The sequence below is a fragment of the Acipenser ruthenus genome, chromosome 2 (genome assembly GCF_902713425.1).
Source record: "Acipenser ruthenus chromosome 2, fAciRut3.2 maternal haplotype, whole genome shotgun sequence".
NCBI classification, from domain to species: domain Eukaryota; kingdom Metazoa; phylum Chordata; class Actinopteri; order Acipenseriformes; family Acipenseridae; genus Acipenser; species Acipenser ruthenus.
In genome coordinates this window covers 38888727-38904208 of record NC_081190.1, presented here as the reverse complement: position 1 = coordinate 38904208, position 15482 = coordinate 38888727, and the positions used below count along the sequence as shown (strand labels likewise).

General features: G+C 38.1%; 1 protein-coding gene across 1 annotated transcript; it reads right to left on the bottom strand.

Annotated features, from left to right (window-relative positions):
- Nucleotides 1-242: 242 nt before the first annotated feature.
- LOC117408821 (UDP-glucuronosyltransferase 3A1-like) lies at nt 243-15203 on the bottom strand. Its single transcript, XM_034014151.3, has 7 exons — nt 15046-15203; nt 8428-8529; nt 8006-8126; nt 6993-7527; nt 6007-6238; nt 4181-4400; nt 243-2739 (listed from the first exon to the last, which is right to left on the bottom strand). Exons 1-7 carry the CDS (start codon nt 15134-15136, stop codon nt 2463-2465), a joined length of 1578 nt encoding a protein of 525 aa, XP_033870042.3. The 5' UTR covers nt 15137-15203; the 3' UTR covers nt 243-2462.
- Between the last annotated feature and the right edge of the window lie 279 nt (nt 15204-15482).

The following is a 15482-nucleotide window of genomic DNA, read 5'->3' as shown; positions in this document are numbered from 1 at the left end:
TCGTTGTGGAAGACAGCAATGGAAAGAAGGTACAACTTAAGTGTGCAAGTACTGTTGAGTTCCTACTATACATATTTTGACAGCAGAAAAACGCTCAAGCATTTTGGAAAGTAACCGAAAACACTAATTTCAAACAGTATATGAAAAACAAAAGCCTAGAAAAAAAAGATTTACATAAAACTCGAAAATAACTAAAAATAAGCACCAAAAAATACAATGAATAAAACATGAAAAACAGAAGCCCTAATTATAATTAATTTAATGGCAAGCTGTACATTTGTTCTAAGCTGGTCTACAGTGTAGTTGTACATTTGATAAGCTGCTGTGTATTCCTCATACAGTAGATTCTTTGCAAATCAGTTAATAAACATTGGCACTTTGCAGCTGAGGTACAATAAAGGGGCTGAAGAGGAAAGGCCCCTGGTCTCTATATGATACTCATTTGTGTCGTGCTTCCTATCTAAATGCCATCTGGAATATCACATCATGCAGAATGAAGGAAGCCAGCTTGGGAACTCTGAACTGCACAGTGGCAGACTCGTTCACATTTTTACTTCACAAGCCAACCACCCTCAACTGGCTCCCCAGTCCTGTTAAGAGATAATAACAGTGACAATAAGGGACCATCTTGAGGTTCAGGGCCCACGTGAGACATGCCGTTACTGAGGCGTGACAGGGCTCCATTCATGAGCTGCAAGGCTCTTCCAAACAGCATGTGCTTTCCATACAATACAGAGCTGTAAGAGCCTCTCAGACTATTTAGTTTGCAGAGAATGAAATGCCAAACTCAATCAGGGTGTCCCTTCAGAGAAATGTGATTTCAAGGGTTGCGGCTCTCTTTGCAGCTGGCCATCTGTGATGGCGATTCAGGTTTTGGGGTTTGACACAGAGTTTTACCTATTAGCTCCTCTGCTCTGGTGGGACAGTTTTTACTTTACAGTTTTCCTCTGAGAAAAGCAGCAAGGGCTTCGAAATACCCAAACTGAGGTATTTAGGGACTTCCACAGTCCACAAGTTCTGCGTTAGTTAACCAACAGAAACCATGTATCACTTCTGCAAACACATGCTATACAATGTAGTCAACAGAGATATTTTTTGCTGAGGGTATAAAGAGAATAAGCCACGGAGCCTCATGGTTTATGTAACTTGTCCAAGTCAAGCTCAAGCAGTTCATTCTTGTGGTCTATAAAGAGCTCCAAACCACATGGGTCTGTAGTACTGACTCCTTTTCATCTTTACTACATCCCCCAGGAAGACTTGTCATGTTTTACATACTGTTGTAAGGACTACACTTAGTGAGGGGTTTAATTTCCCTTAATTTGATTTAAAAAAAATAAAAAATTCAAGACTGCCTAAAGCATTTCACAACATCTGTGTTTAATTTTCTGTTTCAGGCTGCTGTCGAGTTGTATGTCACTGCAACTGATAAAAAATATCTAATCCTAAAATGTTATGCATTGTTAGTATAAAAATAATATTGTATTAACATCATATAACAAAGATTATCTGTCAGAATAACAATCAAAATCTACTATACCCAAACTGGTTTCTGAATAAAATACATTTTTTATCTTCGTTCCATTTTTTTTTTAACTGATCAGTCCGTAACTACCCTTTTGTTCTTAACCATTGACTTTGTGTGTTTTTTTTCTATGAGAATTGATGCAATACAATGTGATTCCACAGTGCTGTAAAATGCTCAAAAATCTTATCTAATTAACCTCATAGTGTAATTCTCCGCACATTTTTACTTAAATCCAACATTCATTATTATTTATTTTTTAGCAGACGCCCTTATCCAGGGCGACTTACAATTGTTACAAGATATCACATTATTTTTACATACAATTACCCATTTATACTATTGGGTTTTTACTAGAGCAATCTAGGTAAAATACCTTGCTCAAGGGTACAGCAGCAGAGTCCCCCACCTGGGATTGAACCCACGACCCTCCGGTCAAGAGTCCAGAGCCCTAACCACTACTCTACACTGCTTACATTACATTAGCCGTAGGTTGCTTACCTCATACATAAGTAGGCTTGTTTTTTCTTTACATTCATTTTTCAGGGGCTTACAAAATCCAATAAATCACTCACCTTTTAGAGTACTTATTTGACTCGGGTTTTTCATTGGAACACCATGAAACCTGTTAACACAACAGGTTTTGCACTTTAAATGTAGTAATCATTTCTGACCTGTTGAGCCACTGACATAGTGTGGTTGAGTGGGCCAGAGATACTGGTTACTAAAGTCAACAATATGTTTCATTTGCTGTGATTTTCCTTAGTTTGGATATCTCTGCTCAGCCGCATTTGGTAGCAAAGAATAAATTGAACATCATTGTATTAAGTGGCAAAGCCATGCACAATCAATAGGTTTCATGATGATTCAATAAAGAACAAAAATAAATATGTTACTCAAAAAGGTGAATAAATATATTTTTTTGGTCAAACATAACAAATCAACTGGATTTAAGTTTTCCTGTGTTACGTATCATCCTATTCACAGTTCTTCCTATTTTGATCAGTGTATACAACAGCAAGAGCAGTGAGGCAACAAGTACCAAGATAACATCTATGAGATACTGCTGATACAAGGGCTGTTGCAGACTGTAGGTGCGTAGGTGAGCTCCTCCTCCAGACTCGAGGATGTGTTCCACCCACATTTCTAGACGCTGGCCTGGGGAGAGGGGGTGGGAGCGGTGGATCACACTCAGTGCCAAGGCTGAAGTCTTGTACCTGAGCCGAGAAACAGAAGATCAACATAAACCAAACATTCCAAAATATATTATTCAGGATAATACAAACTTCACGCTTTAGCTAAGTATTACTGGTTAATTATAGAGGTGTGTTTGATGGGAGTATATACACATGAGGAGATATATACTACTACCTTTAACAGAGAACAATATGCTAAAAAAACTAACAATTTAAAAAAAAAGAATAACAGTCTCAAGATAATTAAATGGATAGGTACAAAGAATGAGTGAGAGGGTCATAAAAGAGTCACACTTGTTTGTTATAAAGTGGACCTGAAGACCTCTGTGGGGGAGAAGGAAGTCTAAAGGGTTGACAATTGGAGCAACTTATACCCTGCTTTTAAAGCATATTATAGTACCAGAGTATCCACCTGGATTGCATAAATAATTTAGTTTAGGGGTAATCCTGGGATAGCCACAGATAGGTGGTTGATCCAATTCAGAGTGATTCCCCAGTGCTATAAAATTCTCAAAAAAAAATCCAGCTGTGGTTTATATCAACTGGGTATAGGTTAATCAAATCAATCCCTTAGTGCCTGTTTATAATAAAAAGCAGCTTGGTCCACCTATTTGACCATTATCAGATTACTGCTCATAAAATATTTTCCCCGCCCCTGCTGAATTCGATTAGCTAAAATTTCTGCAAAGGATTTGCTCCATAGACTCTGCCAGGAGAGTAGTGCTCCGCCATGCTTTCAAACTGCTTTTACTAAGTTGTGGTTTACTAAGGACATCTACGGACAATCTCTTGACTAAACAAAATCCTTCCTGGAAAGTCTTTAACCACACACCATAGCTTTTCCCCAAATAACAAAGAATACAAAGTACAATTGCTGAAAATAAACAAGAACGGATCCCTCTTGCTAAGGCCCCTGCTCTCTTTGTAGATCCTCTGCCAATTTTGAACCAAAGCCATTTATCACATTCGTAATATCCTTCCTTCTTCTTGCAGGCCTGTTCTCAGTTTTGACCAAAATCCGATCTATGGTCCTAGCTTTAAAAAGAACATATATATCCATTTCACATTTTCTCAGTTTTTAAAATGAATGTTTTTCAAAATTTAGTTTTTATGCCTAAAATGCATTAACTATATCAAGCCTTGTCTAGAAGTTTCATGAATATTAAACTGCATTTTATTCATAAAGACAAACTTAACATTCTTGAAAGCTTTATGAATAGAGCCCCAGATCTGGTTTATTATGTCAAGCATCACATAGGAAGCCACACATCACCATGCACATATAGAGAACGCCACAGCAAACAGTGAAAACCATAAGGGTCATGTTATAGATGTTCTCTTAAACACTTCTGGTAATTCACCACACACTAATGATATGCTGAATGTATACAGTACTGTATATCTGGCAGACCTTTCATGGAAAGCATTATCAGACAGATTACTATTACAACAGCTAACATACCGTTTGTCTGTGATGAGTCTCTTCATGATACGGGCGAAGCCTTCCCTTCGCAGTTCAGTTGCCTCCAGTGCCAATCCCAGACCCTTCACTTCAGCCCTCACCATGTTATCAAACTGGTCTCCAAAGAGTGGGATGCCAAGCACTGGTACTGCATGGTACACTGCCTGCATCAGGCTGTTCTGCCCCCCGTGGGTCACCAGCAGGCGAGCACTTGGGTGTCCTTGTGGAACAACAAGAACATGTAGTCATCACCCAACTTCCAGATGACTCGTGGAGTAGATTATGGAACATTATTGAGTGTTACTGTGCTTGGATTTGTTAGTGTTCAGAAAACTAACGTTGACAGATTCAATAAAAAAAAGAACAATATCAGTTTTACTTGGACTTCTGTTGCTATTTTGTGGTGCCAAATTCTCAGAACAGGCTATACAAAATGTTAAACTACAGTACCTCACACTCCTAATTGTTAAAGTGTGTTATTACTGTTTGATTTTATTCATCTTTCAACACTGTATATATTTTTTTGACTGACATGATAATATTTTTTTGCTGGTGTCTTCCACCTACAGTGACTTATTGAGCTCTTACTTTATTATGTTTGCTACCATTTAGAGTTTTGCATGACTTAAATATTGTATTTTTTAAAATATTTTGATAAGTCTGCTTAGGCTAGGAGTTCAGATCTAAAGTAAATGCCTGCCATAGACATGTAATGTAGGCCAGTGTATCTTTATATTTGTAAGTGCCATCCCCATCTAGTGAGAAGCTGTTTATTGCCAGCAAAACAAAAGGAAACTTGATCCAAACTTGCAGATGACTAGATGGTAATGACTCTTCTATAAAGACACATTGGATGATCTAGCCTACATTATATGTCTATGGCAGGAAATTAGAACTGAAGAGAAATCTGTGAACAAAGAATAAAAAAACATCGTTTGAGTAATTGCAATAAGAAATTTCCCCTCAGAATGATTACAATCATCATAAATGGTAAGGGGACAGGAAAAAACAAGTATGAAAATGAAATTTGATGTTTCTTAAGGTCTCCACACACCGGACGCGACAAAATATAAATAAAACATGTATTTTTGATACAAGACGTTCACACTGCCTGCGATGCAACGAACGACACTGAAACGACGCAGACGCGATGCAAAAGCAACATAGAAGCGATGCGAAAAAAATAGGATTGGTGTCCAAGTTTGTGATTTTGTCATGCGACAGATTGGGAACTGACCAATGAGGAACAGCTTCCCTTGCATGCCTTGAAGGCTTCAATAAACAATGGTGAAGAAAAGATTTTCTTGCAGTACCAAAATACCTAGAGCTGTACAATAAAGGACACAAAAATTATAAAGACACGGCAATGAGGGAGAACATCTGGGAGTCCATTTCCAGGGAACTGGATATAGCTGGTGTGTATGATTCGTTTACGTTTACTGAAAGCATTCTGAAAAGTCAGTGGAGAGTCCGTGCGTGCCTGCCAAACAGTAAAAATTCAAATATATTTGTGCGTTTTTTATTAGTATTTAATTGTAATGTTGATACTTGTCTTGCTTTTGTTATGATCTAAGTGTGCTTGATTAAATACAAAGCCTTTACAGTAAAACAAACACAAAAAAAAATGTTTTCATTACATATGTTATTGGGGGGGAATTTGCCATGACATCACAACTGGTGTGAAAGGTATTGGCGCAGCGAAAATACAATTCTATCGCCAGACATTTTATCACTGTACTTCTGCTGTATGTATTGTAATATCGTTTGTGTTCAGAGTCATTTATACCTTCATGGAGAATATGTATAAAATGTTACACTGTTCTTACCTAGCAGGTCGTTCTGAGGCAGCCACTCTACAAGTTTCACATTGGCAGCAGGCTGGAGATCCTCTGGCCATTGAGAGTGGTGATACCTCCAGATCACTGCCTGTGGGATCAGGGCGAATCCAGCATTCATCTCCTGAAGGAGTTCTGATAGTGGGACAGAAGACAGCATGGAGCCCAGAGTCACTACCACAAACCCAGCCTCGCCAAACTTGGAGATAAACTCTTCAAGATCCTGCAATAAGAAAAGCAGAACTCCGAGTCACTGGGAGTCAGCTTGCAATGTATTTGATTTTGTGGTACTGCCTAAATCAAGGCAATACAAGACTTGATGATCCCTGATAGCTCGAAAGGCTTCATAAATAAATCATTAGAGATGCCATTTCCAGTTTTATTTGCACCTTTGGAGCTTTATGTGTATGAACATCAATCAGAAAATGAAAACCAGGTGTTGTGGATACATTTCTCAAGGCTCTAAACTGCAGAGCAGTATTTTGCCACTGTCACATAGGAAAGGCATTTGTGTAACTGGGTACAGCAGCAATACAGGTACTGTGTAGTGCTAATGGTGTCCCTTTCTGAGTGGTAAAAGTGGTATTGCGATGCTACCCACTATTATTTATACAATATGAAGGAGGGCAAGTCAACCAGCACCCTGTAATCATCATGTTGGTGCACTATTTGAGTTTTAGCCCAAATGGGTCAGTGCCCCCTCTGTTGAGCCACAAACAACATGGGGTTTGTATTAATGATTTAACAGCGGATTTCATTCCAATGTATTTTGTATGCAGCAATGTCAATAAATTAGTCCTGGGGGAAAACACCACTGGGGTTGAAGAACGGCTGTATTAATCAAAATTGACACCAGTATTTTAGAGCTTGATGTTTTTTGGCAGTCTCCCACAAAAGAATGAAAAACTTGGATGTGCTTGCAGTTTTTTCTCATTTTGGAAATGTATTTTATTACAGTATTTGGAGGGAATGCTTACTTGGGGGACTGGTTCAGGTGGCTTTGACAATAACCCTCCGACTAAAAGAGTGTTTGGCATGAGAGGCTGAGGAAACTCCAATGAGAAGTCTGTGTTGAAAGCCCACAGCTCAGCCTTCCTGTAAAGGTCTGAGAGAGATGGCTGCACGTCTGTTCTGAAGTGCTTCTGGATGACACTGTGGAACGGAGCCTGTATGTGTCTCTCTGCAATGCTGGAACACAGGAACATTAGGACGTTCTTCGTACGACCCCAGAAGTCCATATGATCAGACAGTTGTGAACGGTAGACAGGGACATAGGATAGGGGGCTAGGGAGAGCAATTTGGTGCACATTTAGTAAATTCCCAGGGAAAAATGCCACATAAGGTAAGCCTAACCACTCTGCCACCAGGAAGGAGCATGGGTTAAAAGCATCCAGTAGAGCAATGTCAAACTTCTCTCGTTTCAAAGACTCCTTTAACTCTGAATCCCCAAGTAAATAATCACATTGGTGGGCAAGTTGTCCCATGAAATGTATATATCCACTTAGTGAATCCCTGCATTAAAAAAACAAAAACATAGAATAATTTATTGAACATATAGCTCATAGCAAGTTCCAGGACATAATTGTCTTATTCCTTTAATATCCAAATTTAGTAGTTAGTATACAAAAATCATTAAAATAAAAAATAATTAGAAATTGTGAACAAAAACTAAGCATCCACTGGGTCACAACAAAGTGCGTTTACTCGGCACAACCTCAAAGAATATGTCGGCTTCCTCACCCAATCAGTCAAGACCACTAGTAAGATGTGGAAAACGAAAGGTTGTTTTACAGTGAAAGTCTATTGTAGGCATATATTAATCTTGCCATACAGTGCAAGTTATTATTCGTATTATTATTAGTAGTAGTAGCTGTATTAGTATTATCGTTATTATAAATATAAAAACCCACTTGCTTTACATTATCTAAAATAGTGACACAAATGTTCAGGAATACACAATTCTGTTTTTTTCTTCTAATAAAACTTATACCTGCCCTGTAGAAATTCTTTCTGTTTTTCGAAAAACCACTTGTTGTATTCCTTGATATATTCCTCACTGACAGACCATTGCGTAATCTGGTAACTGTTTGGTCGACCCACGTAGTTTAATCCTATAAATAAGAAAGCAAATAAGAAAAAGCAGTGCTGATCTTTTGTTAATACACATAAAAACCATTTTAATGACAAAGTTGTTACGTTTAAGAAATATCCTGTTTGTTCTTGTATGCCATAAAACAGGAAAAGGAACTCTATACTCTATACTGTTTACATTTTATGGCTTCCTAATTAATAGCTAGTGAGTACTAGTACCATTATGAGTTTTTTTCACCCATTATGTGTTTATATTTTTAAATAGTAGTTGTTAACACAAATAGACTTTATAAGTTTATAGATGCCAATTGATATGTTTACCTTTAATAATGGGGGTTCCCATCTGTAGTAGCATTCGCACCTTGTGTCCCCTCTCATGGAAGGTATGTGAGATCTCATCCAGCAGCATGTAATGACTACCTCCTTCAAGGCAAAACAAACTGATCAGCTATCAAGAAAAATGGCGAATATTTTATACTTCACAGTAACACAAGTAAAAACAGTAGACACAACTGCTGTAGCAAAATTTTTACACAACTACATTATTGGGTGATTAGTGTATGAATGATGCCATGAACAATTAACTTTATTCACCACTTGTTTAGGGGAATGTAAACCAGTCAGAATCTAATAAAATATCCACCAGTCTTCTGTAACATTCCCACGTCTCCACAGTGTTTGTTTCAGCTGCTGCTAAACTGACAGTTGTGTTGGTTTTGTGATTTGTCCCAGTTGTCCACAAGGATCATGGCAGGGGTCATTGACTAAAACTCATTCATCTTGGGCCACATGAGCCACAGGAAGCTCCCAAGCAGGAAGCAGAGCCTCAAGAGGCCCTGTCCCAGTGCTGGGAGAGGCAAGTACAGACTGCAGTTCAGCTGCCACGTACTGAACTACACTGTGACTACAATACAAGATCACTACAGCAGCTCTCCCATTTAACATTTGGTTACATTGCACAACAACAATACAGTATTAGATAACTACAGTTCTGTTTGGAGAAAATTACTCTTAAAAAGTTGACTGTGCTATGATACATCAATAGAGCATCGTAGTAAAGCACACTGAAAGTATGGTAAACACCAGCTCGGTAAAGCAAAAAGAAGGACAGTAAAGCATTATAAATCATTTTATACCTATCATAAATACTCCAGCAGTGTGGAGTATTGGTTAGGGCTCTGGACTCTTGACCAGAGGGTCGTGGGTTCAATCCCAGGTAGGGGATACTGCTGCTGTACCCTTGAGCAAGGTACTTTACCTAGATTACACCAGTAAAAACCCAACTGTATAAATGGGTAATAATATGCAAAAAATAATGTAATTGTATGTAAAAAAATAATATGTGATATCTTGTAACAATTGAAAGTCGCTCTGGATAAAGGCATCTGCTAATAAATCAATAATAAAAATAATAACTGGCTTGGTGTAAAGGAAAAAGTTCACATTTATTATATATATATATATAACTTGAGAACATCAATACATATGTTTTTCAATGAAAAAACAAAGGTGCTTTTTTAATAGCTAAAAACCCAACAGGATTTTAGTTGAGTGCATTGTTGGCTGTGTGGTCCAGTGGTTAAAGAAAAGGGTTTATAACCAGGAGGTCCCCGGTTCAAATCCCACCTCAGCCACTGACTCATTGTGTGACCCTAAGCAAGTCACTTAACCTCCTTGTGCTCCGTCTTACGGGTGAGACGTAGTTGTAAGTGACTCTGCAGCTGATGCATAGATCACACACCCTAGTCTCTGTAAGTCACCTTGGATAAAGGCGTCTGCTAAATAAACAATTAATAATAATTGTTATTGCTAGGAGGGATTCATGCTAAGCCATTTCCTATTCAAGTTTTTTTTAAGCTTCTGTTTCCCTGTTTTCTTTGCAGCAACAAAAGCAAAAGAAACATATACACATGGATAATGAGCAGTCAGCTTATAGTTGAATTCCCTGTTTGAACAGATGTACTCGCTCACTGTTGAATTCATGCTTTGCTGTGTTTGTGATGTTTTTCATAAATGGGAAAAGGTTTGACTTGGTCTGGCTGTGTGCCAATCGTGGGGTTAGTCAGTAACCAACACATTAGGTTATACTATGTTTATCTGGCTCCTTTTCAAACCATTATTCCAAAATATTTATTTTAAAAGGACCATATCCTGTGTTTTAACGTCAAAGGTTCATAAATATCTTGAGCTGGACAGCAAACTCACTGCTTTTCCTTTAAAAATAATATGGACTATTGGTTCACTAAATCTGCATTTTAATGTATAAACCTATCTATCTGGGCATAAAAAAAAACAAAAAAACTGTGATATGTATCTCACATCAAATCACTGATTTAATTTACAAATGGCTAGCTTTAGCACTGTTTTCACACCTTCTATGATTATTATGTAGTGAAATGTTCATTTTCAATGTTTTTAAGAAAGTCTCTTATTAGTTTCATGCCCACTCAAGCATATGCAGTATCTAGCTTGAGTGTGTGCTGCTGCTGATGCTGCACAGAACAGAGAACAGCAAACTCCAATGACAGAGGGAGGGAGACAGGCTCTTATTGAACACACTGAAACAAAAGACCTCCGATGCCTCCTTGTGAAGTGTAGTGCATAGTTACTACATTGGTATAGCTACATCCAATTCATTGGTTTCTTTGAAAATAAACAGAGTTGATCATTATCTGTTAGAATACCACTATAAATGTTAATGTCAACAGACATCTTTAATACTATTTCTAAAAGATAAAGTTTGGTAAAATCCTTATAACCAATATAATATACATTTAAACCTTACATTGTATCATTTATCCACCACAGAAGGCATCCTACAAACACAGACAATATTTGAGAAGAGCTTGCATATCATATTAGCTTTCTGTTCAGATTCCTGATCTAGATGATTTTAGCTCTGGCTGTGTGCTAGTGGGGTAATTACCTGCTTCAGCTGGCAGCATGCTTTGCTTCCAAAAATCTTTAATATTATACTGAGAGAACAGGTGATAAGTATTATCCAGAATCCCTTAGACCAGGTCTAAGGCTCCAGATGCTGATGTCAATCTGTGTCTTTCTGCTTGTTTATCAAACAGGCTGGCACGCACACATTAGCATCTTATGTGAACCACCACAGCGCTGGGTCTCTATACTTGGCAGGGAGGTGGACTTGAGTGCCACAAGCTCCAAACAAAACAGAGGGTGCTGCCTGCAACTGATTAGACTGGATAACAATCATTAGCAGAAGCAGAAGCAGGAAGTTTGGGCCTTGGAATTCTCCTGGCACGTTAACTCTGATTGTATCAGTTGTGCTCTTTGTCAACCCAGCATGTACCCTAAAACAACAATTTAGACTTTTTATTTTATATTTTATATATACTTCTCTTATGGTAAACTTATGGTGTCCTCCTGGCTTTTGTTCCAACTGTGCCCTAAATTATTTAATTGGACCATTTATTACCAATTATTGGTCTAATTAAGTCATTTAGGGCACAGTTGGAACAAAAACCAGGAGGGACACCAGCCCTCCAGGAACATGGGTTCCCCACCCCTGTCTTAAAGCATAAAACTGCAGTTTCCCACACATGCATCTGGAATAGGATTATTTTGCAACACTCTTCCATGCTTTATATTTCCATGCACTGTTTTTGACCTGAGGACAAGTATTTATTAATTACTTTATTTTTAGTGGGAGGGACACAAGCTTCCTTGATCCCTTGAAGCCTACTGGCTACTACTTCTGTCACTCTTTAAGCCAGTTACACCCTTGCAATAGTGGACAGCTCTGAATGTCATCTACAATGATTAATACTTTCTAATTGGGCAATGCACCTTTAATTAGGTTTAACTATATTACTATTGCATTACAATAGTTGTGGACTACAAAAATGGTAGCAACATATTTATAATGAAAACCGTAACATAGTATTAGCAGCAGTTAAAAAAAAAACTCTTAGAATGTAAAACAGACACAGATAAACAATCCTTTTTTTTTTTTTTTTGCTGTGATCTCACAAACCATTCCTGGTCCAAAACAGGTGTTGGTAAATATAAATAAGCACATTCATTTTACAATGAAGGTTCATCCAACGTACAAACGGCTCATGTAAAAAATTGTGAGTTTATTATATTTCACATCATACATATGTGAATATCTATAGTAGTATTTAAATATTTAAATATCAAACTGACCGATTTATCTGCTAAAATAGAAAGTTTTGGTATTCTGTGTTCTGTGTTAATTCATAAAGTACCAAATACATTTTTCTTTGAAAAAAGTCAGAACACAAGCTATATTTATGTAATTTGATACATTACATTTAGACTTAACATGTGTGGGTTGTCACTGAACAATACTGAGGCGGACACAAAGCATTGGGTGTTGACACGCCGCACAGCTGCACAGATTTGATTAGTGCTGACACTAGGGTACCAGCAATGGTAGCCCTAGTGTCACATTTAATAAAGAAAAAGCTAAAAATAAAAGTTGGCCACACAAATGGCGGACGCTAGTCCTACTAAAAGAAACGTCCCACTCCAGGAACTTGCACTCTACACAAACCCTCTCTACACTGTTTGGGATCAACATCCCCTAAACTGACCTACTTCTATGCTCCTGGAGTCCTGGCATTCTCACGGCGACTCCTGCCTCTTCAAACAGCCTTTTAAAACAGCCTTGGCTAGGTAATGCCTTCACCAGTACCGTCTTGCAGTGGAAGGGTTTTGTGTAGTTAATCCTGCAGAGAAGACACTCTCCTCCTTGATGTCAACAAAGCGGCCCTCTATGTAGCATGATGCTGCAGTCGCTTTGAGCTGTGGTGCAGATGCCTTTTGAGCTCTGCACAGCCTCCCTGGACAAACTTCTCAGCACCGGGTGAGCCTACCTGCTCAATTAGTTCCTTAGCAACGCATCTCCTGTTGCACATCCCAGCTGCTTCCATAAAGACACACATGCACCCAAGAACCAACGACACCATCTCCCTGTCACATATCCTCCCCCTCAGAATGGCAACACTGTTCTGTTCGATACCTACGGCTGGTTCCTCTTCTGTTTGGGGTTGGGTCCGCGGCCGTCTTTGGCGCCATCTCAAAGGGCCCGAGAAATGGCAACAGGGGACCTGGCCTGCAGCCAGCCTATCCTGTCTTGTCTCAACAGGACCACTGACGTCCCACTTCTGACACTATATGTAACAGGGATTTGTTACGTGTGTGGGTCATCACTGAACATTACTGAGGCGGACACAGAGCATTGGGTGTTGACATGCCACACAGGCATGCAGATTTAATTAACACAGGTGCTGACACTAAGGTACCAGCATTGGTAGCCCTAGTGTCACATTTAACAAAATGGAATGTCCCGCTCCAGGAACCTACTACTGTACGCAAACCCTCTCTACACTGTTTGGGATCAACCTCCCCTATGACCTACTTCTGGGCTCCCAGAGTCGCCGTGAGAATACCCTAGTGTCAGCACATGTGTTAATTAAATCTGTGCGCCTGTGTGGTGTGCCAACACCCAATGCTCTGTGTCTGCCTCAATATTGTTCAGTGACGACACACACTTGTAACACTTCACCCTGTTACAATGCCTAATAAAAATGCTCCAAAAAATTACAAAGTAGCCTGTCCTCAAATGAGGACAATGGAACTTAATGGGTTAATGAGATAATACTAATTAATATCAGAATAATGTCCTAAAGCAATATATTTATTTTAGCTATTTTTTTTTCTGAAAGTACTGTCCATATTATTATTACCTTTGCAGTATCATCCATGCGTCAGCCACTGCTGATTATGTGTAGTTTGTGTACATTTTTTTTAAGTGCATGCATCCAAAATATTTTAAAAATGTTGCTTTGCGCATGCTTCTAGTATTCAGTAAGTGCTTTTTTATTAATAAAACAGGAAATAATAAACATTCATACAATTCCACAGGTTTGCAGCTATAATTTTTCTTCGTAAATCATTGGGGCCTGTTCTTGCTACAGTTGTTTGTTTCAACTGTTTTTGTTCAGATTACTACTATATTTATTTCATTTTGTTTCTGTAATTTAAAAGGAAAACATCTTATCCCTGAAATGTATTCAAGCACTGGTAAGAAATCTAAGCAACTCTACAGTATACTTATTAGTACTGTACAGGTAAAGAATTTCTGAAACAAACAAATACAAAACTGCACAAATGATTCATGCGTCATACTACAAACATTGTAACATATTTTCAAGAAATATATAAATAAAATAAAATAAAATGCTCCAGAATATTACATGTTTGCAGTCTGAAAACTATAAGAAGGGCATGCCAAAGTTCTGGTCAAGCATAAATGCTAAACAATAAATGTACTGGTAATTTAAGTTTTTTAGTAAATTGCACTGCTCAGTTTGAATGTGTTGGACATTATTTGAAATAAGGTAAATATGTAAAATCATCCCTATGCAACACATTTATGCATTTTATTTTCAGGATATCTGTAAGCTGAACAGATATCAGATGTTATTTCATGTTATCAATACGTTGCATGACCAAAGGCATATATTTTCCTGAACATAAGTTTATTTAAAAAACTTTGAAATACTTTAAATGAACTTAATCTGTAATGAATGCACTGACTACAGTTTTTTACAGCCCTCAACACTTCTTGGTTATTTTTTTCAGTACCACATCCTATCCCCCAGCACCTAGAAATCCCAAACATGCAAATACTGCCAACAAGTCTTGCTGGTTCACAATATAACTACAGATCTTAAACAAAAAAACATTTAAAAACAAACAAACCAGAAAAGCGTAACGTAGACTTGTACCAGCATGTTAAAACTACCTGCAATATGTTTGATTTCTGTAACATCACACATGACTTTCTTTGTAACAGTATAGTAGTAGACTATTTACTGCAGAAGAGTCAGTTAGCTCCTTTGTTTCACTTAATAGACTTTCTTATTTACCATCCCTGTAACTTACCTATTAAGCACACAGTCAGGATCTTTGCACACTCAGAAGGAATGGATTGCTCCAGGAAAAGAAGGACAAGAACCAAAGCTTTGCTGGCCATTTCAGAGCTTTATAGAGAGGTGAGGAAGTGTGTGTTTCTGACAGTTTGATCTCCAGCGCACACTGAGCTGAGGAAATGTTGTGTATGTGTGGAAGAGAGAGGGTGGGGGTGGGGGTGGGGGGGAGTGCTCAGGCCTGACCATTGACAAACCCTCCAATCATAGAAGCAAAATACAGCAATTATGGGTAAACCGAAAAAAAAGGGGAAAAAACTCTTCAATAACTTCAATAAGTCTCTGGTTAAACCTGCTTTAAATAAACTTTAAATACAGCAAATATATATCAGCTGCTTATATACCAAAAAATGAAATTGTACAGACTGAAACCTTTACGACTATCATAGAACA

Coding starts and splice junctions, on each gene's coding strand:
- LOC117408821 (XM_034014151.3), bottom strand. CDS start 15,136: ATGGCCAGCAAAGCTTTGGTTCTTGTCCTTCTTTTCCTGGAGCAATCC. Junction 7,528..8,005: donor AAAGAATTTCTACAGGGCAG/GTATAAGTTTTA, acceptor TTTTTAATGCAG/GGATTCACTAAGTGGATATA. Junction 2,740..4,180: donor AGACTCATCACAGACAAACG/GTATGTTAGCTG, acceptor TTCTCGGCTCAG/GTACAAGACTTCAGCCTTGG.